This window comes from Nycticebus coucang, chromosome X (assembly GCF_027406575.1).
Source record: "Nycticebus coucang isolate mNycCou1 chromosome X, mNycCou1.pri, whole genome shotgun sequence".
NCBI lineage: Eukaryota > Metazoa > Chordata > Mammalia > Primates > Lorisidae > Nycticebus > Nycticebus coucang.
In genome coordinates this window covers 86,234,292-86,261,882 of record NC_069804.1, presented here as the reverse complement: position 1 = coordinate 86,261,882, position 27,591 = coordinate 86,234,292, and the positions used below count along the sequence as shown (strand labels likewise).

At 36.4% G+C, this 27,591-nt stretch overlaps 1 protein-coding gene across 7 annotated transcripts in view; it reads left to right on the top strand.

Moving 5' to 3' along the window:
• The window catches only part of ZDHHC15 (zinc finger DHHC-type palmitoyltransferase 15), a 266,553-nt gene that overhangs the window by 183,108 nt on the left and 55,854 nt on the right, over window positions 1–27,591 (top strand). For all 7 annotated transcript variants that reach the window (XR_008377646.1, XR_008377645.1, XR_008377643.1 and 4 more), the window contains one exon: window positions 180–283. Coding sequence is in view for 1 of the 7 variants with exons in the window: in XM_053580276.1 (XP_053436251.1) it covers window positions 180–283 (104 nt within the window). In the remaining 6 variants the exon portion in view is untranslated. The remainder of the gene's footprint in view (window positions 1–179; window positions 284–27,591) is intronic.

Sequence of the window (27,591 nt, the reverse complement as noted above, 5' to 3'; positions counted from 1 at the left end):
TAAAGCATTGCTTACAAATGAAAACAGTCAGCATTGATGCAGACAGACAAACAAGGTATAGAAATTGAGAACAATGCTGTTATAAAAGCCTATTCCCGAGAACCCTTCTCCTATTTCTAAGAGGATTATTATCTTCACAGAAAGTCTACAGCAACTTACAGATTTTCTTTTCCTTTCAGCCCTGGTGATGGACACTCCTTCCCTATGAGATCTATGAATGAGTTACAGAACCCTCTGCTTGCAAATGAAGAACCCTGGGAAGACGATGAGGTTGACAACCAAGGTAAATGAGCTCAGAAGTAAGTCTTTTCTCCACCCAGGAGACCAAGCACTATAAAGTCCACATTTATACAACTAATTTAACATTGTAAGTGTCCAAAAAGATTTTATAAGCATGTCAACCTCATACATTCCTTCTACTTGGAGCAGGGCAAGTATGGCCAGATATGTTTAGCAAATGTGGCAGCTTCAGTAGGATTACATAGAAACTTAGGAGGCTCCTTACTAGCTTTGTACTGCAATTTATATAAATAGATAAACCATGAAACAATAAAAGTTCTGTACCTGTTTGTAAATAGTCCTTCTAGGTGGCAGTATTCTTGAATGTGAAGCTTTAGTTCAATCAACAATTCACCATTCTCCACCCTCCTTCATTCACATTGGTTAAATTTTCCTCAAAATCGTATATTCATTCCCTTTTAGAATGGCTTAAATACACTAAAAAATAAAAAATTAATGGATACAGGCCTACACCTGGATGTAGTTTAATTTTCTAAAAGACAGAAAGCCAAAGGCAATACAAGGAAGTATAAATTTGATCTTCTAACTTTCTACCACCAGATCATTGGATTATTCTTGTGACTTTTTGTGAAGAGCTAAAAGTTAAGTTCTCATGTTATGTATCCCTATTCTAATCCCTGTTCTTTGTCTCTACCTGTTTATATACCTATTTTTTCCTCCAACATTTGTATATGTTGCTAAATCCAGCCGCCAGAGAGTAGTTTTTGGCTATTGGTGCTGTCAGCAATTTTAAGTAAGAACTTGAAATTATCACAAACTGCACCTGAGGTAAAAGAAGCTGAATGAAGAAATGGAAACACATTGAGGTGAGAGCAAATGTAGAAAGGAAACCTTTCTAACTTTTTACCCAGTTAAATTATGCATGCCCAGGTTCTCTACCCAGAAGTCCAGTTTTCAAAAAAAAAAAAAAACATTACTAGGACTAAGGAAAAGACAGTAACTTCCTAAATTCATAGTTTAAGAAGAAAACAGTTTTTGCCCAGCCAAAGAACGTATACCACAAGCAACTCCCTCAACTCCTTCTGCTGACTATTGGAAAATTGACTGTATTTTGACCTACTTTCCTTAAGCTTTCAATATTTCTAAACAGATTTTTACTTACAGCAATCACAAGTAATACAAAGTCTTACCTTTGTATTAAAAAATGAATACCAAACTCTAACAGAAGTCAAAGACTTATCAGGTCTTAACCTAGTTTGAAATAACTACACAATGTAAAAAAACTATTCATATTGGAGCCTTCTGCAAGTGGAACACTTTAAGTGTAGATTTAACATCATGTTATGAAGAGGGTTTTAAAAAGTAGCCTCCATCTATACTTTTTCAAAAAATATTTAATTATAATAAATTAGTATATTATTTTTGAGTTAACAAAGTACTTTCATATATTTATTCTTCATATCCTTTGACCCTAAAACATGTCAAGTTAGACACTGTGTTGTGATTGTGTACCAGTATTGTTACCTGCAGCATTCAGCTGATTCTTACATAAATCATAAAATCATGTACTATAAGCCACCTTTAGCTTTAGAAAGGTCATTATGCCATCTCAGAAAGCTGAGGGTTTTGTAAGTTTATTGGAAACTCTGAAACTCTCCTTTATGACCCATGTCAGTATTTAACAACTATTTTGACTATTAAGAATCTGTACTATTCTGTAATATGAGATTTCATGCTATAATATTTGTCTAGTCGATTGTGTGCTACCCTTGGTTGCCCTTGTTTTCTGTGTATAACTGGTCACATACAAACAGTTCTTAGACTTGTACTAAGAACATGTTGTAAGTTGAAATTATATGTGTGTGTTAGGTTTAATTTCTTTAAAGAATGATGTCAGCATTTTATTCCTAGCCCAAAATATACTACATAATATTTCGTTTACTATAAATGATATACATATACATTGAATAATTTAAAACATTTCAAAATGTACATAAAATGATAAAATATGTTAAAATGTAATATCACAATCAGGAACTATGAAAAGCCTTTTTCTTCTTTCAAATCCCTGCCTTATTTTACTATAGTAAATTATTATGTAAAGAAACACTTTTATGAAATAAACATATTGAATAGGATTTTATGATGAGATTACTGAATAAAATGTTTAATTAATATACAAATGCATAGAAAAGTGCACACATTGAAAGAATACAGATCTATGTAGTATTCTCGGGAAACTGTTAATTTTTTTTTTTTAATTTCTTTTTTTTTGTGGTTTTTGGCTAGGGCTAGGTTTGAACCCACCACCTTCGGCATATAGGACTGGCGCCCTACTCCTTGAGCCACAGGCACCGCCTGAAACTGTTAAATTTTTGAAGACTTTGGATGGACCTAGGACTATATTTTAGCTTTTTGCAGAAATGATTCAGAGATGCCTGTTGATTACTGCTTTTCCTCATTATAAGTTTCCTTGTAGCTTATATAATAAATATTAGAGATTATAGTAGAACTCCACTCTATCCAAATTGGGATCTGTTTTCTCCAAATGATGGCATGGTCCTGCCTATCATAAGTGTCATGAATAATAAGTTGGGTAGGATTGTCAGGATGATTCTTTGTGTGTGTGTGTGTCGAGTATTCATTTTATTAATCAATCATCCTCTGACATTCAGAGAAAAGTATAAGGCCAGGTGTTAGGGCAACAGACTTACCCTAAAGAGTTTCTTTTATTTATTTATTTTTATTACATCATTTGTATATAGATCATAAATACATTTAATCCATTATGGTATTCAATATGTTGATTATTTGTACAAATAATAATAATAATAATCCTAATAATCAACATGGGCTTCACCTCATTTACCCAATTACAGCATTAAGACATTGGTGTTCTATACCTGATAGATCCAACTTGTACTTGCAATATGCTCCATAGGTGTGGTCCCCCTACTAATCCTCCCTCTATCGACCCACCTCTCTCTCTTCCCCTCTCCCTCCTCTCATCCCTCATCCTAGGCTATAGTCGTGTTTCATTTTTCATATGCAAGTGTGAGTGATTATAAATTGCAAAAAAGCTCTGGCAACATGAATAATAAGATCCTATTCATAAACAAATGGCTGAGATATAAGAAATCAAGTTCAGAATTTGGATAGCAAATAAGATCAACAGAATGGAGGTAAAGATGGAATTAGAATTTCAAGAAGTAATTCAAAAGATGTCTCAAGAATTCAATGAATTCAAAGACAAAATCACCAAAGATTTTGACACCTTGAGGCAAGAATTTGCAGCCATCAAAGATCTGAGAAATAGAGTAGAATCTCTCAGTAACAGAATGGAGCAGGTAGAAGAAAGGATCTCTGACATTGAAGACAAAGCTTTTGAACACTCCCAAATGCTCAGAGGAAAAAAGTGGAGAACAAAAATGAATCATTCTCTCAGAGAGCTCTGGGATAATTTAAAGAGATCTAATATTCGCCTTATAAGAATACCTGAAGGTAATGAGGTTGCTGCAAAGGATACAGATGCTTTACTTCATGAAATAATCAAAGAGAATTTTCCAAACATGAAAAGAGATTCTGAAATACAGTTTCAGAATACTGGCACGACTCAATCCAAATAAAAATTATCATAGACACATTATAATTAGCTTCACCAAAGTTAATATGAAGGAGAAAATTCTGCAAGCTGTAAGACATAAGAAAACCATAACTTACAAGGGGAATAACATTAGAATAGTGCAGATCTCTCTTCTGAATCCTTTCAAGCCAGAAGAGGGTGGTCATCAACATTTAATCTCCTTAAACAAAATAACTTTCAACCCAGGATCCTGTATCCAGCTAAGCTGAGTTTCATTTATGATGGAGAAATTACTTTAATGACATTCACACATTGAAGAAATTTGCCATAACTAAACCAGCTCTCCAGGATATTCTCAGACCTATCTCCCATAATGAACAACACAATCCTCCACCACAAAAGTAAACTCACTCAGAAACTTTTGATTAAATTCCAATTTCCATAGTGGTGAAAGGATTAAAAATGTCCACTGGACTTTTGAAAAACTAGATACCCAAAATACTATCTGGCTTATCAATACTCTCAATTAATGTGAATGGCTTAAATCACCCTCTAAAGAGGCACAGGTTGGCTGACTGGATACAAAAACTCAGGCCCGACATATGCTGCATTCAAGAATCTCACCTTTCCTTAAAAGATAAACATAGACTCGGGGTGAAGGGATGGTCATCTATAATTCAGGCAAATGGAAATCAGAAAAAAGCAGGTGTTGCAATTTTATTTGCAGATACAATAGGCTTTAAACCAGCAAAAGTAAGGAAAAATAATTATGGTCACTTCATATTTGTTAAAGGAAACACTCAACACAATGAGATTTCAATTATCAACATTTATGCACCCAACCAGAATGAGCCTCAATGTATAAAAGGATGATTCTTAAATTCAAATAGCTGTGAGTCAGAGCCTGTTTGTATTTGAAACCCACAAAGAACTCCCTCAGCCTTCTCCTGGGGAGGAAGCAGTAATCTGAGTTCCTTAATATTTTCTTACAGGGCAGATTTGCCAATAAATTTTATCTTTATGGCTCTGTTGCCTTTCTGAATGTTCTGTGTCCTTTTATTATTTCACCAGGTAATAAAGCCTGTGCCATTTTCCAACTATAACTTTTTTCAAATTAGTTGCAGAATTTTAAGATCATTGAAATTAATTTGAGATGTAGCATCCCTGGAAATCCAGAGGAATTAGCCACGGTCAATATTCTATATGCAGTAAACTTAACAGAGACTTTGACATAGATTCCAGCAGCAAAGCTATGGCTTTTTCCATTTGGAAGGCAGTAACTCTGTTCCTTTCTAAATGTGTATTTATTTAGTTCTTTGATTTTATTATAAAAATTTAAAGTCTAAAGTGCACTGGGAGTGTGCATTTTTTTTGCTTTTGGAATTGTTACCAAATATCTCAGAGAAGATTATTTTAACTCTGTCTTCAAAAACAAAGGAAAGGGTCAGGAGAAATATAATAGGTTATGCTCATGGCAGGAAACTCTCATCACAGTCCACTTCCAAGGAAAAATTCCAGTGTTTTCCACTTTACTGCCACCTCTGAAATTAGCACATACCATGGACAAAGGAGCCCTGCCCTGTCAGAAATTGTATCATGGGGTTTAATATTGTTGAATGAATTATCCAAGCATATGGACAAGGATCCCTAAGATTCCAGCAACAGTGGACCATGTTCTGGAGCTTTGTTTTGAAAAGATTTGACATACATTTAGGAAGAAGAGTGCACTAACAAGTACTCAGTTGTCTCTTCTGTGAATCCATGATCCAAGTTTTCAGTGATGGCTTTGAGAATGCTCAGATGTGGCTGGCTGTGTTATCTGGTGGATTTTGTATCCTAGCCTATAACTGGTTTATTCTCTTTCTCTAGTTCAGGGTTTGACAACAAACTATCCCCTTTGTCAGGTATACTCATGTACTCAAAATTTTACTTACAATTTTAAGTGTATTCATAGACTCTTCCCCCTGTGGACTTTTGTACTACACATGAAGAAGTCTTGCTATTACCAGGATTTGTCATCCAAGTCCTGATCTTACTATTCCCTGGTTTCATTGTCCTGTGAAAGACCAAAGCTAACCTAGATTGCTTTTTCCCTTCACAGTGGTAGATTTTATTGCCCTCTGAATCCTCAACTCTGGGAAATGCACCATCACCCCCCAGCCACACCCCAACCCCCAGGCTTTAGGATAGAATTTCCTATTTTCTCTAATGATCTGCTCTCTTCTTAAAACTGAGATCAGGAAGAAATAAACCATTTTCTTGGTTTAACATGGAAGAAATTAGGGCCATTTGGCTTTTTAGGCATCTTGAAGATAGCTAATTAACATTTTCCTTGCTTATTCTAGACTCCAAAGTTATTGCCCTTTGTCCTACTGTTAATAATGTGGTAGACCAGCAACAGGGCTTCTGAGGATACTAATCCTCAAAGACATCAGTCTGATACTGCTTGAATTTTTCATTGGCATCCAGTCCTGAGTGAGCCTTCACTTGGTTGCCTCAGCTTGCCATCTGTGCAGTTGGTGAGGATGTACCAGGCCTAGGTTAAACTTGGAAGTATGCTTGGCCATTTTGTCCCTGGCCCTTTCAGATCAACTTTACTACAATTTTGGCTCATGGGCCCTCAAACATAGATGTCAAGTTGCAGTAGAGGTAACAGTACATTAAAATGTGCCAGGTTATGAGATAATTAATTAGATTTGTTGGCTTCAGAGTTAACGTGCCAGAAATACATGCTATAAATGCTATTCTTATATTTTAAAGTGCTGTAAAATCAGATTATTTTAAAATGATGTATCACAAATTCAGGAGAAAACAGCAGTGGTGAGCATGGAAGCCAGGGTTAAAATCCCAACTCTGTTTTATGCTAAATATGAGAGTAGTGTTTCCATTTTTGCCTGTGAAATGATGCTAATGTCTTCTAGCATGTCTGCTTTACATGGTAATTAAAAGGATTAAGCAAAATAAGCTTGTAATTTATAATTATATATAAACAAGGTTATAATAAAAATTTTAAGTATACAACAAGATGTTTTGAAATACCAATACATAGTGAAATGATTGCTATAGGTAAGCAATTTAACATATACAACATCTCAATATAATTACCTATTTTTGTAATAAGAGCACCTAAAGTCCACTTCATTAAAAAATTTCCAGTATACAAGATTTTTAATTATAGTCCCCATGCTGTACTTCAAATTATATACATTTATTCATCCTTCATGACTACTTGCTTTGTACACTATGGCCTACATCTCTCCATCCCTGTCCCGCCTGACTCAGTTAATCACCATTCTATTCTATTTCTATACATTCTACTTTCTTTTAGGATTCTACACATAAAGATATTATATACTATTTTCCACTATTTTCCTTTCTATTTGTAGCTTATATCACTTAACATAATGCCCTGTATGTTCATGCATGTTGCTGCAGATGGCAGGATTATCTTCTTTTCTAAAGCTGAATAATAATCTGTTGTGTATATATGTGTATGCCTCAATTTTCTTACCTGTTAATCCTTCCACAGACACTTCAGTTTTTTCCATATCTTAGATTTTGTGAATATTGCTACAATGAACAAAGGAGTATATACCCAGAAGAGGGATTGGTGGGTCAAGTGGTGGTTCTATTTATAATTATTTGAGGAACCTACATATTGTTTGTTAAGATTTCATAATTCTCGTGTATCTTTTTTGATACATCACTATGAAGAAACCATTTTTATTTTACTTAACATTATTATTTTTTAATTTCAAGTTAATGTGAGGATATAAACACCTAGGTAACAATCTTTGCATTTATTAGGTAGAGTCCCTTGTCTAGTTGCCTCCCCCACACAAAAGGTGTGCCATACACCCTTACATTGTGCCCATTAAGTGGGACCATACCAATCCCCTCCTCTTCTCTCCTCAGTCCCCACTACATGAATTGAATTGAGTTTTTGTTTTATATGCATATGTATTAGAATGTCTACAGGCTTCATATTAGTATTGAGTACATTGGATATTTGTACTTTTCAATACTTGCGATACTGAAGAATGTACTTCAACTCCATCCAGACATGAAATCTTTAACTTATTATGAATGCTTAGTATTACATGGTATACATATACCAGACTTTCTTAATCCATTCTTGGGTCGATGGGAATTTAGACTGTTTCCACATTTTGGCAATTGTAAATAGAACTGCAATAAACAAACCAGTGCAAATTTCCTTATGATAAAATGACTATTTTCTTCTAGGTAGATGCCTAGTAATGGGATGGCAATATCAGTTGGGAGGTCTAAATTGAGTTCTTTGAGGTTTCTCCATATTTCTATCCAAAGAGGCTGTTTTAGTTTGCAGACCCACCAAGACTGTAAAAGTGTTCCTGTCTCCACATCTGCGCCAGCATCTGCGACTTTGGAACATTGTGATGTGGGCCATAATCAATATGGTTAGATGATATCTCAGATTGGTTTTGATTAGTATTTATCTGATGATTAGGAATGATGAGTATTTTTTCAAATGTTTGTTAGCCATTCATCTGACTTCCTCAGAAAAGGTTCTGTTCATGACTCTTGTCCAGTGATAGATGAAACTGTTTCCTAATTTTTATTAAATAATAACTGTGTACATTAATGAATTTATGAGATACAAACTGCTGATTTGATATACAATGTGGAATGCTTACATCAAACTTATTAACATAACCATCACCTCACTTATTTGTTGTGGTAAGACATTTGTACTCTACTCTTCATAGTTTAGAAATGTACCATTGTGAATGTGCACATTAGCTGAGGTCCCACCAAATACCCTCCCTCCTCTTGACCTCTCCCCTCTCATCTCCTCTTTCTCCTTCTTTCTGGACTATAGTTGTGTTTTATCATTCATATGAATGTGCAAGTGATTATATATTGGTTTGATAATAGTATTGAGTACATTGGGTACTTTTTCTTCCATTCTTGAGATACTTTACTAAGAGGAATATATTCCAGCTCCATCCAGGTAAACACAGAAGATGTAAAGTCTCCATTTGTCATGGCTGCATAGTATTCTATGGTATACATATACCACAATTTGTTAATCCATTCATGGGTCGATGGGTACTTGGACTGCTTCCATGACTTGGCAAATATGAATTGGGCTGCAATAAACATTCTGCTGTAAATATCATTGTTATAAAATGATTTTGGTCATCTTAGTATACACCTGGTAGAGGAATTGCAGGATCAAATGGTCGGTCTACTTTAATTCCTTGAGTATTCTCCAAACTTCTTTCCAAAAAAGGCTGTATTAGCTTGCATTCCCACCAGCACTGTAGATGTGTTCCCTTCTCTTCACTTCCATACCAACATGTAGTTTAGGGATTTTGTAATGTGGGCTACTCTTACTGGAGTTAGATGAAATCTCAAAATGGTTTTGATTTGCATTTCTCTGATGATTAAAGATGATGAGCGGTTTCATGTGTTTGTAGGCCAGGTGCCTGTCTTCTTCACTGAAGGTTCTGTTCAAGTCTCTTGCCCACAAAGAAAGGGGGTTATTTGTTCTTTTCTTATTGATTAGTTTTTCTCTGTGGATTCCAATTATCAGACCTTTGTCAGAAACATAACCTGCAAATATCTTCTCCCATCCTTAAGGGTGTCTGCTTGCTTTACTTACTGTGCTCTTGGCTGTGCAGAAGCTTTTTTGTTTGATCAGATACCAGTAATATATTTTTGGTGTTGCTTTAATTGCCGGGGAGTTCCTCCCATAAAATATTTTCCTAGGCCAATTTTTTCAAGCATTTTCCCTACAATCTTTTCTACTATTTTTATAGCTTCATGTGTTAAGTTTAAATCTTTTATCCAGTGACAAGCAATATTTGTTAGCGGTGAAAGGTGAGGGTCCAGTTTTAGTCTTCTAAAGGTCACCAACCAGTTCACCCAGCACAATTTATTAAATAAGGAATCTTTCCCACAATGAATGTATTAATAACATTATCAAATAAAAACTGATGAAAAGTGACTGTGGTCATCGCTTGGTTCTCTATTTTCTTTCATATATCTCCACCTCTATTTTTGTTTCAGTACAATGCTATTTTGATCACTATAGATCTATAGCATAGCCTTAAGTCTGGTAATGTGATACCTCCTGATTTGCTTTTATTTCCAAGTAATATATTGGCTATTCCAGGTTTTTTCAGATTCCATATAAAATGAAGTACTATTTTTTCAAAATCTTTAAAATATGACAATGGTTCTTTTTTTTTCTTTTTTTCTTTTTTATTAACTCATAGCTGTGTACATTAATGCAATCATGGGGTACAATGTGCTGGTTTTGTATACAATTTGAAATGTTTTCATCAAACTGGTTAACATACTTCACGGCATTTTCTTAGTTATTGTGTTAAGACATTTATATCCTACACCTAGTAAATTTCATATGTACCCTTGCAAGATGAACCATAGGTGTGGTCCCACCAATTACTCTCCATCTACCCATCCTCCCTCTCCCCTTAACCCTTCTTCTTGGGCTATAATTGGGTTATAGCTTTCATATGAAATCTATAAATTGGTTTCATAGTAAGACTGAGTACATTGGATACTTTTTCATCTATTCTTGAGATACTTTGCTAAGAAGAATATGTTCCAGCTCCATCCATGTAAACATGTAAGAGGTAAAGTCTCCATCTTTCTTTAAGGCATCATAATATTCCATGGTGTACATATACCACAATATATTGGTCCATTCATGTGTTGATGGGCACTTGGGCTTCTTCCATGACTTAGCAATTATTAATTGGGCTGCAATAAGCATTATGGTACATATATCTTTGTTGTAATGTGATTTTTCATCTTATGGATATATACCTAGTAGAGGAATTGTAGGATCGAATGGCAGGTCTATATTTAGATTTCTAAGTGTTCTCCAAACATCTTTCCAAAAGAAATCTATTAGTTTACATTCCCACCAGCAATGTAGAAATGTTCCCTTTTCTCCACATCCATTCAAACATCTTTGGTTTGGGGATTCTGCGATGTGGGCTAATCTTACTGGAGTTAGATGATATCTCAAAGTAGTTTTGATTTGCATTTCTCTGATGATTAAAAATGATGAGCATTTTTTCATGTGTCTGTAGGCCATGTGCCTGTCTTCTTCAGAGAAGTTTCTCTTCAAGTCCCCTGCCCACCCTGAGATGGGATCACTTGTTCTTTTCTTGCTAATATGTTTGAGTACTCTGTGGAGAACTCTGAGTTTTGGAAGATATTTTGCTTCCAGATATTGGTCCATCCTCTACATTTTCTTATTTCTGGGATTAGATTTTTTTGTAGTCATTGTTGAGAATCATTTGTATTTCTGTGGTATCCATTGTTATATCCACTTTTTCATTTCTGATTGTAGTTTTTAGAGGTCTTGTTTTTCTATTTCAGGTTAGTCTAGGCAAGGTTTTATCAATTTCATTAATCATTTTCATGAACCAACCTTTGTTTCATTGAAATAAACAAATTATTATTCAATAATTTGAACCAACTTTTTGTTTCTTCTGAATAATTATTTAGTTTTCCATTTCATTTAGTTCTGCTCTAAGTTTGGTTATTTGCTTTCTTTTGCTGGGTTTGGAATTAGATTGTTCTTCCTCTTCCAGTTGCCTTACATGGACCATTAGGTTGCTGACTTTTTCTCTTTCTGTTTTCTTGATGAAGACAGGACTGCCTTTGCAGTATCCCACATGTTTTTGATAGTTTGTGGCTTCATTATCATTTTGTTTCAGAAATCTAATGATCTCCATAATCTCATCTATGACTCAACTTTCATTCAGCATAAGGTTATTTACTTTCCATTATTTTATTTGAATATGAAGATTTCTGTTGCTGTTGAGTTTAACTTTTATTCCATGATGGTCTGGGAGATATAGGGGATAATTTCTATTCTTTTGACTTTGTTGAGGTTAGCCTTGTGACTTAAGATATGATCAATTTTGGAAGATGATCCATGGGCTGATGAGAAGAATGTTTATTTGTTTTTTTTTATGATAATGTGTTCTATAAATGTCTATTAAGTCCATTTGTTCTATGGTCTTGTTTAAGTCCATTATTTCATTGTTCAGTTTCTGCTTGAGGGATCTGTCCAGTACTGCTAATGGCATGTTAAGATCTCCAGCTATTATAGTGCATGAAGATAAACATACTGTTCAGATAAATTAGGATTTGTTTTATATATTGAGGAGCATTCAGGTAGGGTGCATAGATATTAACTGTTGAAATCTCCTCATAGTGTGTGTTTCCCTTGACTAGTATGTAATGTCTATCTTTGTCTTTCATTATTTTTGTTGGTTTGAATCCAGTTGTATCTGCATACAAGATTGCAACTGCAGCTTTTTTCTGCTTTCCATTTGCCTGGAATATCATTACCCATCCCTTCACCCTGAGTCTTGTTTTATCTTTTGAGGTAAGGTGAGTTTTTTGTAGGCAACAGATATCTGGCCTGAGTTTTTGTATCTAGTCACCCAGCCTATTCCTTTTTTAAGGAGAGTTCAAACCATTCACATTAATTGAGAGAATTGATAGATGTGGCAGAGTTTTGGTCATTGTATTTTTCAGAAGTCCGAAGCTTAATTTTATGCTTCTCACCATGGTGAAGCTAGCCTTTGTTCTTTAATTTCTGGGAAGGTTTACTTTGGTGGTGTACCCTCCTGTTGATTGTTATAAAGAATGGGTCTGCATATTTCCTGTAGAGCTGGTTGAGTCATGACAAATCTTAGCATGTTAGTGTCAGTAAAGTATTTGATTTCTCCGTAACAGATGAAACTAATTTTATCAAGGTATAGAATCCTGGGCTGGAAGTTATTTTTATTATTATTGCAGTTTTTGGCCAGGTCTGGTTTGAACCCACCACCTCCAGCATATGGGGCCAGCACCCTACTTTGTTGAGCCACAGGCACCACCCTGGAAATTACTTTTTTAATAAGGTTGAAGTTGATGACCATCCTTTTCTGCCTTGTTAAGTTTTGGCTGAATGATCTGTAGTCATCCATATACTTTTCCGTTTGTAAGTAATATTTTTCTTATGCCAATTAAAATTTGGCAAAATTAATTACAATGTGTCTAGAAGATGTCTTGTTTAAATTGAGTCATTCTGGGGTTCTGAAACTATCTACTATATGAATATCTGTGTCTCTTACAATACATGGGAAGTTCTCTGCCTTAACGTCTTGGAGCAGAGAATTTGTGCCTTTGGGACCATCCTCTTCCCCTACAGGAATCCCTATTATTCAGATGTTTGATTTCTTGGAATGATTCCATAACTCTCTCGGGGAATATTCTTTTCCTTTTTTCCATTTTTCTACCTTTTTGAATGCTTGGAATAGTTCAAAAGTCTTGTCTTCTTTATCTGAGATTCTTTCTTCATGCTGACCAACTCTATTTCTGAGGGACTCTACTGTACTTTGAAACTCCTCAAATACCTTTTTCAATTCCTTATGCTTTGCTGTATCTTTCCTCATTATGTCTATATCCTTGGTGACTTTATCTTTGAATTCATTAATCACTAGAGACAACTTCTGAACTTTTTTTTGGTTCTCTGTTTCTATCTTTTCCTTCATTCTAATTATCTTATTTGCCATCCATATTCTAAATACTATTTCTGACATTTCAGCAATTTCTCTGTGGATAGAATTCTCTGTTGTATTTTCTTTGACATCCCCAGGAGGCATTGATCTGCTCTGATTTTTCATGTTGCCAGAGTTCTTCAGCTGATTCCTCCTCATGGGTATTTTCAGCTTTTTCCTCTTTTTCTCTTTTTTACTATATTAATTATACATTTTTGTTGAATTTCTAGGTTGTCCCTGATGAGTCCATTCCTCACCATTGCAGTGCCATCACTGCACTAACAAAGGCAGACAAGTAGTGAATCCACAGTCCCAGACAGTGTCTCCAGGGGGAAGAATCAATAGGCAGTACTAGACCAAAGTTCCAATCGCATTTGCTGTGCCAGCACTCACCCCACCCACCAAATCAAGCTCATGAGGCTGCCCAGTTGGCAGCAGTGCCCAGAGTTCCGGAGAGATGCTTATGTGCTAAGCACCATCCAGCCAGTTGAGCGCTGAGGGCTGCAACTCTGTGAACAGCCTATGTCCTGAGCTCACACAAAGTCACTCAAGCACTGGGCACCACCTGCCCAGTCATGCTCAGAGGGCTTCCACGCAGCAGGGGGCACAGGTCTAAAGTTCAGATAAGTGTCACTCAGGCACTAGGCATGGCCCTTCCAGTTGAGCTCAGAGAGCCTCCACCCAGTGCAGAGGGCTAATCCAAAGTTCAATACAAATTCGCTTAAACCATGGTCATGCTCAACCAATTGGACACAGAAAGACCTGCCTGGTGGAGGTCTGAAGCCCAATGTTCAGGCCAATGTCACTTAAATCCTGGCCCCACCTACCCAGTTGAGCTCAGAGAGTTCTACCTGGTGAAGGCCAGAGGTCCAAAGTTCAGTTCAAAGTCACTTAAACCCTGGCCATGCCCCTCAGTCAAGCTCAGAGAGCCTTGCCTGGCAGAGGCCAGAGAATCAAAGTTCAGTCCAAAGTCACTTAGACACCTGCCTGCCCATCTGTCAAGCTTAGAGAGCCATGCTTGGTGGAGAGGGCAAGTGCAAAGTTCAGTCACAAGTCAAAGTTGTTTATGTACTGGCCCTACCCACCCAATGGAGCTCAGAAGTTGTCCTGAAGAGCAGAAAACAGAGGTGCCTGAGAATTCCTGAGGAGCTGGAGATGGGTAGTTCATCCTCTCCCTACAAATCTTGGAATTCCATGCTACTGTTCTCATGCTGCAGCTCAGGTAGACTTCCTGAGCTTCCCAGTGAGCTTGTTAAACACTCTGGATTCTATAGAGGACAGTCCTTTTAGCAACTAGGGTCGGAGGAGGGCAATCTGGGTGCTCAAGATTTCAGGAGAAATATTTGGTCTTTTGTGCCAGACAGAATGGGGCCTAGTCTCAGCGGTGAGACCTCTATAATGAAGGAGGACTGGGACTTAGCAATTACTCTCCTATGGGATAAGGTGAGGATACATTTGAACCCAGTTGGCTGACTGGTCACCCCAGGCAGAGCTCCCATTTTGGGGGAGGGGTCACCCTTCTTCTGGGAGCTGGACACGTACCTATTGTTTTTCTTCTACTTTCTTGTTTCTGCCACTTGATTCAGCCTGGTTGATGTGTACCTCACGTAGTCCTCTCAGTCTGGAGCTCCTCTCATTCGGCTGTCATCCCCTTCAGTCTAATATCTCTCCCTTTGGGCCTAAGCCTCTGGTGAATTCTGCTTTTAGTCAACCATCTTCCCACAATCCTCTTCTAATATTTTTTCATAATCAGACATAAGTTATAAGAGAAGAATTATAATAGTTCCAACACAACTAAAAAAATGATATTTTATGCAATGAATATCTCCATTACTTTAATTTGATTATTACATATTGGATATAGATATAAAAATATCGTATGTACCCCCAAAATATATATAAATATTATATATCAACAAAAAAATAGTGGCTGCTCTAGAGTACAACATACATCTACACATACTCTAAGTACTTTTTTTGTTTGTTTTGTTTTGAGATGGTACCTCACTCTGCCACCCTGGGTAGATTGTGTGGCATCATAGCTCATAGCAATCTCAGACTCCTGGGTTAAGGTGATTCTCCTGCCTCAGCCTCATGAGCGTTTGGGACTACAGGTGCCTCCTGCCACACCCAGCTAGTTTTTCTACTTTTAGTTGAGATGGGGTCTCATTCTTGCTCAGGCTGGTCTCAGACTGCAGAGCTCAGGCAATCCACCAGCCTTGGCCTCCCAGAGTGCTAGCATTATGGGCCTGAGTCACTGCACCTGCCCCTAAGTCCACTTTTAAATAAAACTATACTATTTCACAGGTAGTGAATGTATATTATAACAAAGTATTCTTAGTTCATCCCTCCTATTTCATACAATATCACTGCCATCTATTTCCATCTATTATAATCATCTATTACATTGTTTCCATTATTTCTTTGTACACTTATATTTTTAGATCAGTTAGAAATAATAAAAATAAAACACATTATTTGGTTTTTGCTTATTCCTTCTGTGGTGTTCTTTTCTTTTTTCAGATTAATATGACTGTAAATACAATTAGGTTACATTGTTTGGGTTTTGTAAGGAAAAATCTTAGTTGTGCATGAGTCACTGGAACAGTGTCATATACCCCTACATTGTACTGGTTAGGTGGGAACATGCCACACTCCCTCTGCCCACCACCTTCTTGAATATGATTGTGTTTTTCTCTCATATGGGCCTCTACTTATTGATCTAATAATTTCAACATGGTACTGAGCACATGGGACACTTGCTTTTCCATTTTTGAGATATTTTATTTAAGAGAATGTTCTCCAAATATATCCAGGTAAATATGAAAAATGCAAAATTTCCCATATTTTTATGGATGAATAGTATTCCATGGTATACATACACCACAGTTTATTAACCCATTTGTGGGTTGAAGAGCACTAGGATTGATTCCACATCTTTTGTTTTTCATCCTTCATAAACTTTTATGTTCTTTTTTAACTTGTGTATTAACATAAGGTACATATGATTAGGCTACATTGTTTGCATTTGTAAGGTAAGTCCAAGTTGTATTTGAATTCTTCACCCAGGAGATGTGCCCTATACCCCCACATTGTACTTGATAAGTGGCAATTTACCAAGCCCCCTTTCTTCTTTTCCTTCCCCCTTCTTAAATTTAATTGTGTTATTCTCTCATGTGGGCAAATAGTTGTTCATCTACTAGTTTTAATTTAGTATTGAGTGCATGGGATGCTTGCTTGTCCATTCTTGAGATACTTTACTTAGGAGAATGTTCTCCAAATCAATCCAAGTAAATAGAAAAGATGCAAAGTCTCCATATTTTATATAGCTGAATGGTATTCCATGGTACACATATTCCACAGTTTGTTAATCCATTCATGAGTTGATGGGTATTTGGGTTGTTTACACATCTTTGCACTTGGAAACTGAGCTGCTATAAGTATTTGAATGCAAATGTCCTTATAATAAAAAGATTTTTTTCTTCTGGGTAGATACCTAGAGATAGGATTATGGGATCAAATAAATGTCTACTTTTAGCTCTTTGAGGATTCTCCATATTTCTTTCCAAAGAGACTTTATTAGTTTTCAATCCCACCGAGAATATAGAAGTTCCCCTCTCTCCACAGCCCCCACCAGCATCTGCGGTTTGGGGACCTTCTGATGTGGGTTATTATTTCTGGGGTTAGGTTATATCTCAAGGTTGTTTTGAGTTGAATTTCTGTGATAATGAAGGATAATGAGCATTTTTTCATGTGTTTGTTGGCCATTCATCTGTTCCCGTAGAAGATTTAGTTCACGGCTCTTGCCCAATGATTAGTAGGGTTGGTTGCCCTTTTATTGTTAATTTGTTTGAGTTCTTTGTAGATTCTGGTTATTAGCCCTTTGTTAGATTTGTAACATGCAAATATCTTGTCCCATTTTGAAGGTTATCTATTTGCATTGTTAATTTTATCCTTAGTTATGCAGAAGCTTTGTAACTTGATCAGGTCCTATTTATTTATTTTTGTTGTTGCTGCAATTGCCAATGGGATCTTCTTCAGAAATTATTTCCCAAAGCTTCTATCATAAAAAGTTTTTTTCCCATGTTTTCTTCTAGAATTTTTAACATTTCACATCTTAGAGTTAAATCTTTTATCCAGCACGAGTCAATTTTTGTAAGTGATGAGAGGTGTGTGTCCAGATTCAGTCTTTTACATGTGACTAACAAGTTCTCCAAGCACCATTTATTAATTTGGGATGGGATTCTTTACCCCAGTGTATGCTTTTTTTTTTGGTTTATCAAAGATCAGGTGATGATGTGAGGCTGGTTTTACCTCTAGGTTCTCTATTCTGTTCCATAGAATTATGTCTCTATTTTCATACAAATACCATGATGTTTTGATTACAGTAGACTTGTACTGTAACCTGAAGTCTGGTAACACAATGCCTTCAGATTTTGTCGTTGTTGTTATCATCCTTAAATTGTACTAGCTATTCAGGTTTTTCTCTGGTTCCATACAATATGAAGAACTATTTTGTGAAGTTCTTCAAAGTATTACATTGGTATTTTCAGGGGGGTTCCATTGAAACTGTAGATCATTTGGGGTAGTATAGACATTTTAACAATGTTTATTCTTCCCAGCCAAAAGCATGGTATGACTTCCATTTGTTAATGTCTTCTGTTATTTCTTTTCTTAGAGTTTAATAGTTCTCTCAGTAGAGATCCCTCATATCCTTTGTTAAGTGTACTCCCAGATACTTCATTTTCTTTGAAGTTACTGTGAAAGGTATTGTCTTTGATTTGATTCTCAGCATGAATTTCTGGCATATATGAAGCCTCCTAAATTGTGAACATTGATTTTATATCCCAAGATAATATTGTATTTCTTATTCACTTCTAGGAGTCTTGTGGTTGAGTCCTTTTGATTCTATAAGATCATATCATCAGCAAAGAACAAAAGTTTGACCTCCTCTTTCCCCATGTTGATACCTTTGATAACATTATCTTACCTGATTGTATTGGCTAGGATTCCAGTGCTATGTTGAATAGTAGTATTGATAGTTGGCATCCTTGTCTGGTTACAGTTCTAAGCAGAAATGTTTTCAGTTTTTCTCTGTTCAGTCTTCTAGCTTTTTAAAATGTAAGATAAATTAGTATTAACTATAGTCAACTTATTGATATATCCAACACAGTTCTTATTTCTTCTATCTACCTATTTGTACCAATCAATCAACCTCTCTTCATCTCCTTCTACCCATCTACCCTTCCAAGCCTCTCATAATCACTCATACACTATCTTCATACAATCCACTATTTAAGCTCTTACACAAGTGACAACATGTGATATTCATCTCTCCATGCTTTGTTTATTTCACTTAATGACCTTCATTTCCATCCATATGCAGCAAAAGACAGAATTTCAATCTTTGTATGACTGAATAATATCCCATTTTGTAGATACATTTTATTTATCCCTTCATCCATATATAGCACTTAGTTCAATTTCATATTTTGGTTGTGAATAGTACTGTAATAAACATAGTAAAGCAGATACCTCTTTAATATATTAATTATCTTTCTTTTGGACATATACCAGTAGTGAAATTGTTGGATCATATTGTAGTTCTATTTTTAGTTTATGAGGAACTTCCATACAGTTTTGCATAGTAGCTATACTAATTTACATTTCCACCAACTGTGTATAGGGGTTCTCCTTTCTATATAGCCTCACCAGCATATGTTATTCCCTGTCTCTTTATTAAAAGCCTGTTGAAGTGCAGTAAGATGATACCTCATTGTGATTTTGATTTGCATTTCCCTGAGGATTAGTAATGTTAAACATTGTGTCATATACCTATTGGGCATTTGTGTGTCTTCATTTGAGAAATGTTTATTCATATCTTTTGCTTGCTTTTTAAGTCGGCTTATTTGGTTCTTGTCAGGTGGAGAACTTTCAAATATTTTCTCCCATTTTATGGAATGTTCATTCATTTTGTTGATTGCTTTCGTTGGTGTGTAGAAGATTTTTAGTTTGATTTAATCCCATTTGTCTGTTTTTCCCTCAGTTGCCTGTGCTTTGGCTTCTAACACAGAGACTGTGCCAAGACCAATGTCCTGGATCATTTCTTCAGTGTTTTCATCTATTCATTTCATAGTTTTCAGGCCTTAGATTTAGGTCTTTTATCCATTTTTATTTCACTTTAGTGAAAGACAGGAGTCCAGTTTTATTCTTCTGCATATGGTTATTCAGTTTTTCAAAAACTATTTGTTGAAGAGACTTTTTCCCATTGTATGTTCTTGATGCATTTGTCAAATATGAGTTGTGTGTTAATAGGTAGTTTTTTAACTGGTCTCTCTATTCTATTGCATTGGTATATGTGTCTCCTTTTATTCCCGTGTTATGCTGATTTAGTTTCTATAGGTTGTAATGTAGTTTAAAGTCAGGTAGTGTGATGCCTCCAGTTCCACCCCCCCACCCAGGATTCCTTTGGTTATTTGGGCTCTTTTGTGGCTCCATATAAATTTTTCAATTTTTTTTATATTTATGAAGAATTTCATTAATGTGTTCATAGGAATTACATTGGCCTATATGTTGGTTTGGGTAGTGTTGATATTTCTCTCCTTAGGCACTCCCACTTCTTCCCCTGAGTTGTATCTGGGACATATCTCTTACCAGAGAACCCAGGATGATGGAGAAGCTAGCTGTCTACCTCACTTTCACTTTTTCTAGTATAGAAACCCTGTGTCTATGGAACATTTCATTGCATTTTTGGAGCTGGAAACTTTGGGAAGAGGGAATGTCAGGGATATGGAAGTCCAATTATCTTACTCTTTTCTTAGAGATTTTTCTTTTCTCTGTGGATCCAGGAATCAATGCATCTTCATATTTGACTTCTAGGATATTGCTGGTGATAATGTCAACACTGAATATTTGTTTATGATTTTCTGTGAAAGAGACTGAAGCCAGCTTTCTTCTGTACCATCATTTTGGAACTGGAAATGTCTAGTATACTCTGCATTTTCATTTTTTTTCAATTATTTCTTTTGCTATACAGAAGCGTTTTAGTTTGATATATACCCATTTATTTGTTTTTATGTTTTTGTTTTTTGCCTGTGCTTTTGGTGTCCTATTTAGAAAATCATTTCACAGACTAATGTCCTGGAGCATTTTCTGTATATTTTCTTTTGGAAGTTTTAGAGCTTCAGGTCTTAGATACAGGACTGTTACCCATTTTGAATCGAGAGGTGTGTGTGTGCATTATAAGATAAAGGTTCAATTTCAATCTTCTGCATGTGGATATTCTGTTTCACCCTCACTGTTTGTTAAGATACCATTCTTTCTCTACTGTGTATTAGTGCATACTGGTTGACCATATATGCTGGGCTTTATTTCTGTGTTCTCTATTCTGTTAAATTTGTCTATATGTCTGTTTTTAACTCAGTACCATACTGTTTTGATTACTATAGCTTTGTAATATAATTTTAAATCAGGAAATGTTATGTCTCCAACTTTGTTTTTGTTTCTCAGGCTTTGGCTATTCAGGATATTTTGTGATTTTTTTTACAAGTTTTATAGTGTCTTTCATGAAAAATTGCATTTAACTTTTGAAAGGGATTGCATTGAATCTGTAGATTGCTTTGAGTCAATTCTTTACCAGATTTCCATGTATAAATTTAAGATATCTTTGCTTATACTAACATCTTACCAAATAGATCTTTTCAAGATACATGTAATTATGATTAGGCACTTAGGATGATGAATTTAGTGGATCTTTTTTTTTTTAAAATAATATTTGTCTCTTATTCCTACATATGACAGGCAGTACCATTCTGGCATGGTGGGTCTGGCTGGTTGACCAAGAACATAATAGGCAAAGGATGAGGAAGAGAAAGAAACCAACATTTGTTCAATTTATTTGGGGAGATAGAGAAATGCCTAACAAAACACAATACAGGATATGTTATTGGTCAAATGAATACAAGCATAAAGTTCATGCTATGGAAATTCAAAGGAAAGAGTGATTGCTTGTGTGCTGGGATGGTCATAAAAGACTTTATAAAGAAGGTAGAATTTGAGTCTTAAAAATTAGATAGCCTCTGGGTTGGTAGCAAGAAAATAAAAGGCAGAAGGTACAGGAAAGTCACAGGTTGTAATGCATAAGACCACAGCTAAGTGAGATGAACATGAAGAAAGTAGTCTGGCTCCAGTAAGAAGTTTAGGCATAGGGGACTGGATGGACACTCATTGAAATTAAAGGCCTCAACTCCTTCATTTCAGTATTCTATGCAACCCTAGCAAAATAAAATTTCATATAGAAAATGATTGTTAGATTGATTCAAAGGGTATAACTAACATTTGTTGAATATCTGTTATATATATAATTTGTAACATTTAATAGTCATAATCATTTTGTCAGTCATAAATATTAAACAATCCCATTTTATAGCTGAGGAAACTAAACTCAGAGAAACCCAAAGTCACACAAATAGAAAGTAACAGGTCGCCTTGCACCGCAGCCATGGGAGACTATGGCAGAGGAGACGTTGGCAGCCAGCCCCTCCCCCACAGCCCTTGCAGTTGCCAGTTTGCGGGAGAACATGGGAGCAGAATGGAAAGATTTGTGAAGCATGGACTCCTGCACCGAGTTGGGAGGTTGGATAGGAGTGCTGTCTGGAGCAGAGCAGCCGAGGTTGGACAACAATTAGGAAATAAACTTTTATGGAAACTCCAAAATGGTGATTGGCCAGGTAGGGTGGTTACCGTGGTAACAAAGTAAACTGTGAATCAGGTATAAGCCTGGGAACCAATCACAGCGCCACCTGGTGTCCAGAAAGTATATTGCATTATAAATATACTCCTATGAAAGTTGATCCCTACCTCATACATATAGATGTATATTTCTATATATATACAAGAATAATATTTTTGTGGTTGATGCCTTTCATTTTTCTCTTTTTTTTCTCATCATTTTCTTGGAGGAGCTATTGTTAATTTTTTTATTTTTATTTTTTTCTATTTTTAATTTTTTCTTTTCTCTTTTTTAACTTTTTTAGGAACACCACTTTTTTCCCCTTCTTTCTTCCTTTTCTTCCCTTCTTATGGTTTCTGAGAGTGCTTACATCAGATTTTTAGAGTTTTTTTTTATTTTTTTGTTTGTTTTTTCCTTTTTTAATTATTTTATGATTATCATTATTTTTATTGTAGTTTTTTATTTTTGGTCTGTATTTCTATGTGTTTCTGATTGTTCGTGCATCTGTGGGCTTGTGTGTATGGTAGACTTTTTATCTGTCTAGTTGCTCATTTGGTCTCAATGTGTTTGGTGTTTTGCTAAATCCTTGGGTTGGCTATTTTCCCTATCTCCAATTTTCACATTCAACAAGAACAAGGGGGAACGGGGGATGATGGCTGATTGGAGCCAGCTCTCAATAGAAGCTCCAGTCTGGAGGGAGAGATAACAACCAGAAAGAGTTGCTTGCTTACTGTGGTATCTCTACTGATGAGCAATAAACTGAGGATCTTCTTCCTCACCCCACCGAAGGGAATTGCTGGAAGTTGGGACTCCCTCTCAAGAGAGCCCCTGTGTTGAGTCTAGGAATTCCCTTGTCTGGAAGGAAATTTGAACAAATATTTTCCTTGCCACCTTGATCCTTCAGTTTACCCACCACCCCAGCCTGGCAGTCTAGAAGTCCAACTCCTCCAGAATCCAGAATGTCTGCATTTCTTTGCTAGGATTGGGCATTGCATAGATGGTGGCAGTACAGCTATACTGAACCTATTAATCCAGTAACTGCACAGAAAGACATAAAGGGAAAGGTGACTGACCTGGCCTCAAAAAAAAAAGTATCTCAGCAGCCGACAGAGGCTTGGGTTCCTGCACTGCAGGTGGAGGCTCGGAAACTACTGAGGTGCACAAAAACAACAGGAGGTACTTCCCACCCAACTTCAGCATTACTAGAGTGATCCTACTGGGGTCTAACTCTGGAGAGTCATCTTCGCAACTCTGTGGCCTGCCAGAGGGAACAAGACCTCGTCTTATAGGGATTCCAGAGCTCCATAACAGCAGCAACAAGGTGCAGTGGCTGAGGGAGAAATTATTTGGCTGTTGGATATCCTCAGGTTTGGACTGAGCTAAGGGGGAACTTTCTTCACCTGCCATTGAGCACCTGAGGCAGTCAGACCTCAGCTTCCCCTGCTGGATGGTGGTAGACTGTGGTAACCATGAGGAGGAGGCCACAACCTCATTTTGACTCTGGCAGGCACATAGCCCTGGCACATTTGCTTATTGGACAGAACAGAGCCCACAAAGACTGTGTTAACAGAGACTGCTGGTGGGAATACTAGAGACTGGGGCAACCAAAGTCCGGTGGTGAAGAACGACCAAGGAGGGGTAAGAGGCATCAACCCCCTGGCTCTAAACCTCCTAATGGACAGGCCTCTCTAACCCCTCAGAGCACCAGACATGCTCAAATTACACTTGAGCTGCCAATAGACCCCTAACATCTAGTTGCTGCAGTCCTCTTGAACTCTCCAGTTAGAGAGTGGGGGCTGTCTGGGAAAATTGGTCTGGAACTCTTGAACTGGACAAATTACCCAAGGAACCTCCAAGGTGGGACCCTGGTTTTACTATAGTGGGAAGGTTTGATTGTCCTCTTCCGGATATTACCAGTGGGGGAAGTGATGTCTTAGTTGCTTATATTACACCAAAGCTGAGACTGCAAACTAGAGTTACTGATTCACTAGGATTGGACAGAGATCAGCTGAATACAAGGCAGAGCCACCTACCCCCACAACACCAACCAGGCCTCTAGAGTTACAGACTGTAGTACTGTACCGGTCCTTTGCAAAATTGTACAGGAAAAGCTGCAGTCACAAGTCCCAGTTCCTAGGTGAAGGGCTGTCAACCACAACTGTAGAAGTTTCCATTCCAATTTCACCTTACCTGCTTATCTAGCTAAACACTGAAAATCAATCGTGGGGTAGAATCAGTGGAAAAACTCTGGCAACATGAATAAACAAAACAGTTATATTCCCCCAAGAATTGACAAAACAGCCAATCCAGAGGATCCCATTTACAAACAGATAGCTGAGATGTCTGAAATCGAAATTAGAATTTGGATTGCAAACGAGATCAACAGAATGGAAGTAAAGATCGAGGTAGAAACTGTAGGATTAATTCAGAAGATGTCTCAAGAATTCAATGAATTCAAAGAGAAAATCACCAAAGATTTAGACACATTGAGAAAAGAAGTTGCAGAGAAATACAGTAGAATCTCTCAGTAACCGAATGGAACAGGCAGAAGAAAGGATTTCCGACATGGAAGACAAAGCTTTTGAACAATCCTAAACGTTCAAAGAGGAAGAGAAATGAAGAGCAAAAACAGATCATTCTCTCAGACAGCTCTGGGATAACTCAAAGAAAACTAATATTCATCCTATAGGGATTCCTGAAGGTAATGAAGTAGCTTCACAAGGCACAGATTAAGAAAGAGAACTTTCCAGATATGCAAAGAGATCCTGAAATACAGATAGCAGATAGTTTCAAACCCCAGCACGACTCAACCTGAATAAGACATCACCCAGGCACATCATAATTAACTTTACTAAAATTAATATGAAGGAGAACATCCTGAAAGCAGCCAGACATAAAAAAAATAATAATCTACAAGGGGAAGAATATTAGAATAACTGCAGATCTCTCTGCTGAAACCTTTCAAGCCAGAAGAGGGTGGTCAATGACTTGTAATCTCCTGAAACAAAATAACGTTCAACCCCGGATCCTGTACCCAGTAAACTGAGCTTCATTTATGATAGAGAAATTAAATAATTTATTGACATTCATATGTTGAAGAAATTTGCCATAACTAAACCAGCTCTTCAGGATATTCTCAGACCTATCCGCCATAATGACCAGACCAATCCTCTACCACAAAAGTAAACTACCTCAGAAACTTTTGATCAAATTCCAAATTCCACAGTGGCAAAACAATTAAAAATATCCACTGGTCTTTCGAAAAACTCAATACCCAAAATTATACCAGGCCTATTAATATTATCAGTTAAGGTGTTTGGATTAAATTGTCCTCTAAAGAGACACAGGCTGTCTGACTGGATACAAAAACTCAGACCAGATATCTGCTGCATACAGGAATCTCATCTTACCTTAAAAGATTAATATAGACATAGGGTGAAGGGATGGTCATCTATATTCCAGGCAAATGGAAAACAGAAAAAAGTAGGTGTTGCAATTCTATTTGCAGATACAATAGGCTTTAAACCAACAAAAGTAAGGAAAGATCAGGAGGGTCACTACATACTTGTTAAGGGCAAGACTCAATATGATGAGATTTAAATTATTAATATCTATGCACCCAACCAGAATGCACCTCAATTTATAAGAGAAACTCTAACAGACATGAGCAACTTGATTTCCTCCAGGTCCATAGTAGTCAGAGATTTTAACACCCCTTTAGCGGTGTTGGATAGATCCTCCAAAAAGAAGCTAAGCAAAGAAATTTCAGATTTAAACTTAACCATCCAACAATTGGATTTAACAGATATTTACAGAACATTTTATCCTAACAAAACTGAATATACATTCTTCTCATCAGCTCATGGAAAATACTCCAAAGTTGACCACATTTTTAGGTCACAAATCTAACTTCAGCAATATTAAAAGAATAGAAATTATTCCTTGCATCATCTCAGACCATCATGGAATACAAGTGGAACTCAGTAACAACAAGAACCTGCATACTCATACAAAAACATGGAAACTGAATAACCTCATGCTGAATGATAGCTGAGTCATAGACGAGATTAAGAAGGAAATAAACAAATTTTTGGAACAAAATGACAATGAAGACACAAATTATTGGAATCTCTGTGATACCACAAAGGCAGTCCTAAGGGGGAAATTTGTAGCACTAGAAGCCTTCCTCAAGAGAACAGAAATAGAGGAAGTTAATAACTTATTTGGACATCTCAAGCAATTGGAAAAGGAAAAACATTCCAATCCCAAACCCAGCAGAAAAAAATAAATAACCAATGTTAGAGCAGAATTAAATGAATTTGAAAACAAAAGAATTATATAAACAACAGATCAATATATCAAAATGTTGGTTTTTTGAAAAGGTCAATAAAATAGATAAAACTTAACCTAACCTAACCAGGCAAAAAAGACTAAAATCTCTGATTTCATCAATCAGAAATTGTAAAGGCGAAATAACAACAGACTCCTCAGAAATTCGAAAATCCTTAATGAATACTACAAGAAACTTTATTCTCAGAAATATGAAACCCTGAAGGAAATCTACAAATACCTGGAAACACGCCACCTCCCAAGACTTAGTCAGAATGAGGTGGAAATGTTGAACCGGCCTATATCAAGTTCTGAAATAGCATCAACTATACAAAATCTCCCTAAAAAGAAGATCCCAGGTCAAGATGGCTTCACATCAGAATTCTACCAAACTTTTAAAGAGGAACTAGTACCTATATTACACAACCTTTTCCAAAATATAGAAAAGGAAGGAATACTACCCAACACATTCAATGAAGCAAACATCACCTTGATCCCCAAACTTGGAAAGGACCCAACAATAAAAGAAAATTATAGGCCAATATAACTAATGAATATTAATGCAAAAATATTCAACAAGATGCTAGCAAACAGAATCCAGCAACACATCAAACAAATTATACACCACAACCAAGTGGGTTTTATCCCAGGGTCTCAAGGCTGGTTCAATATACGTAAATCTATAAATGTAATTCAGCACATAAAAAAATAAAAAATAAAGACCATATGATTCTCTCAATTGATGCAGTAAAAGCTTTTGATAATATCCAGCATCCCTTCATGATCAGAACACTTAAGAAAATTGGTATAGAAGGGACATTTCTTAAACTAAGAGAGACCATCTACAACAAACCTACAGCCAATATCGTATTGAATGGAGTTAAATCAAAATCATTTCCACTCAGATCAGTCATCAGGCAAGGTTGCCCATTGTCTCCATTGCTCGTTATCATTGTAAAGGAAGTTTCAGCCATTGAAATTAGGGAAGAAAAGGCGATCAAGGGTATCCATATTGAGTCACAGGAAATCAAACTTTCACTCTTCACAGATGATACGATTGTATATTTCAAAAAAACTAGGGATTCTACTACAAAACTCTTAGAAGTAATCAAGGAATACAGCAATGTCTCAGG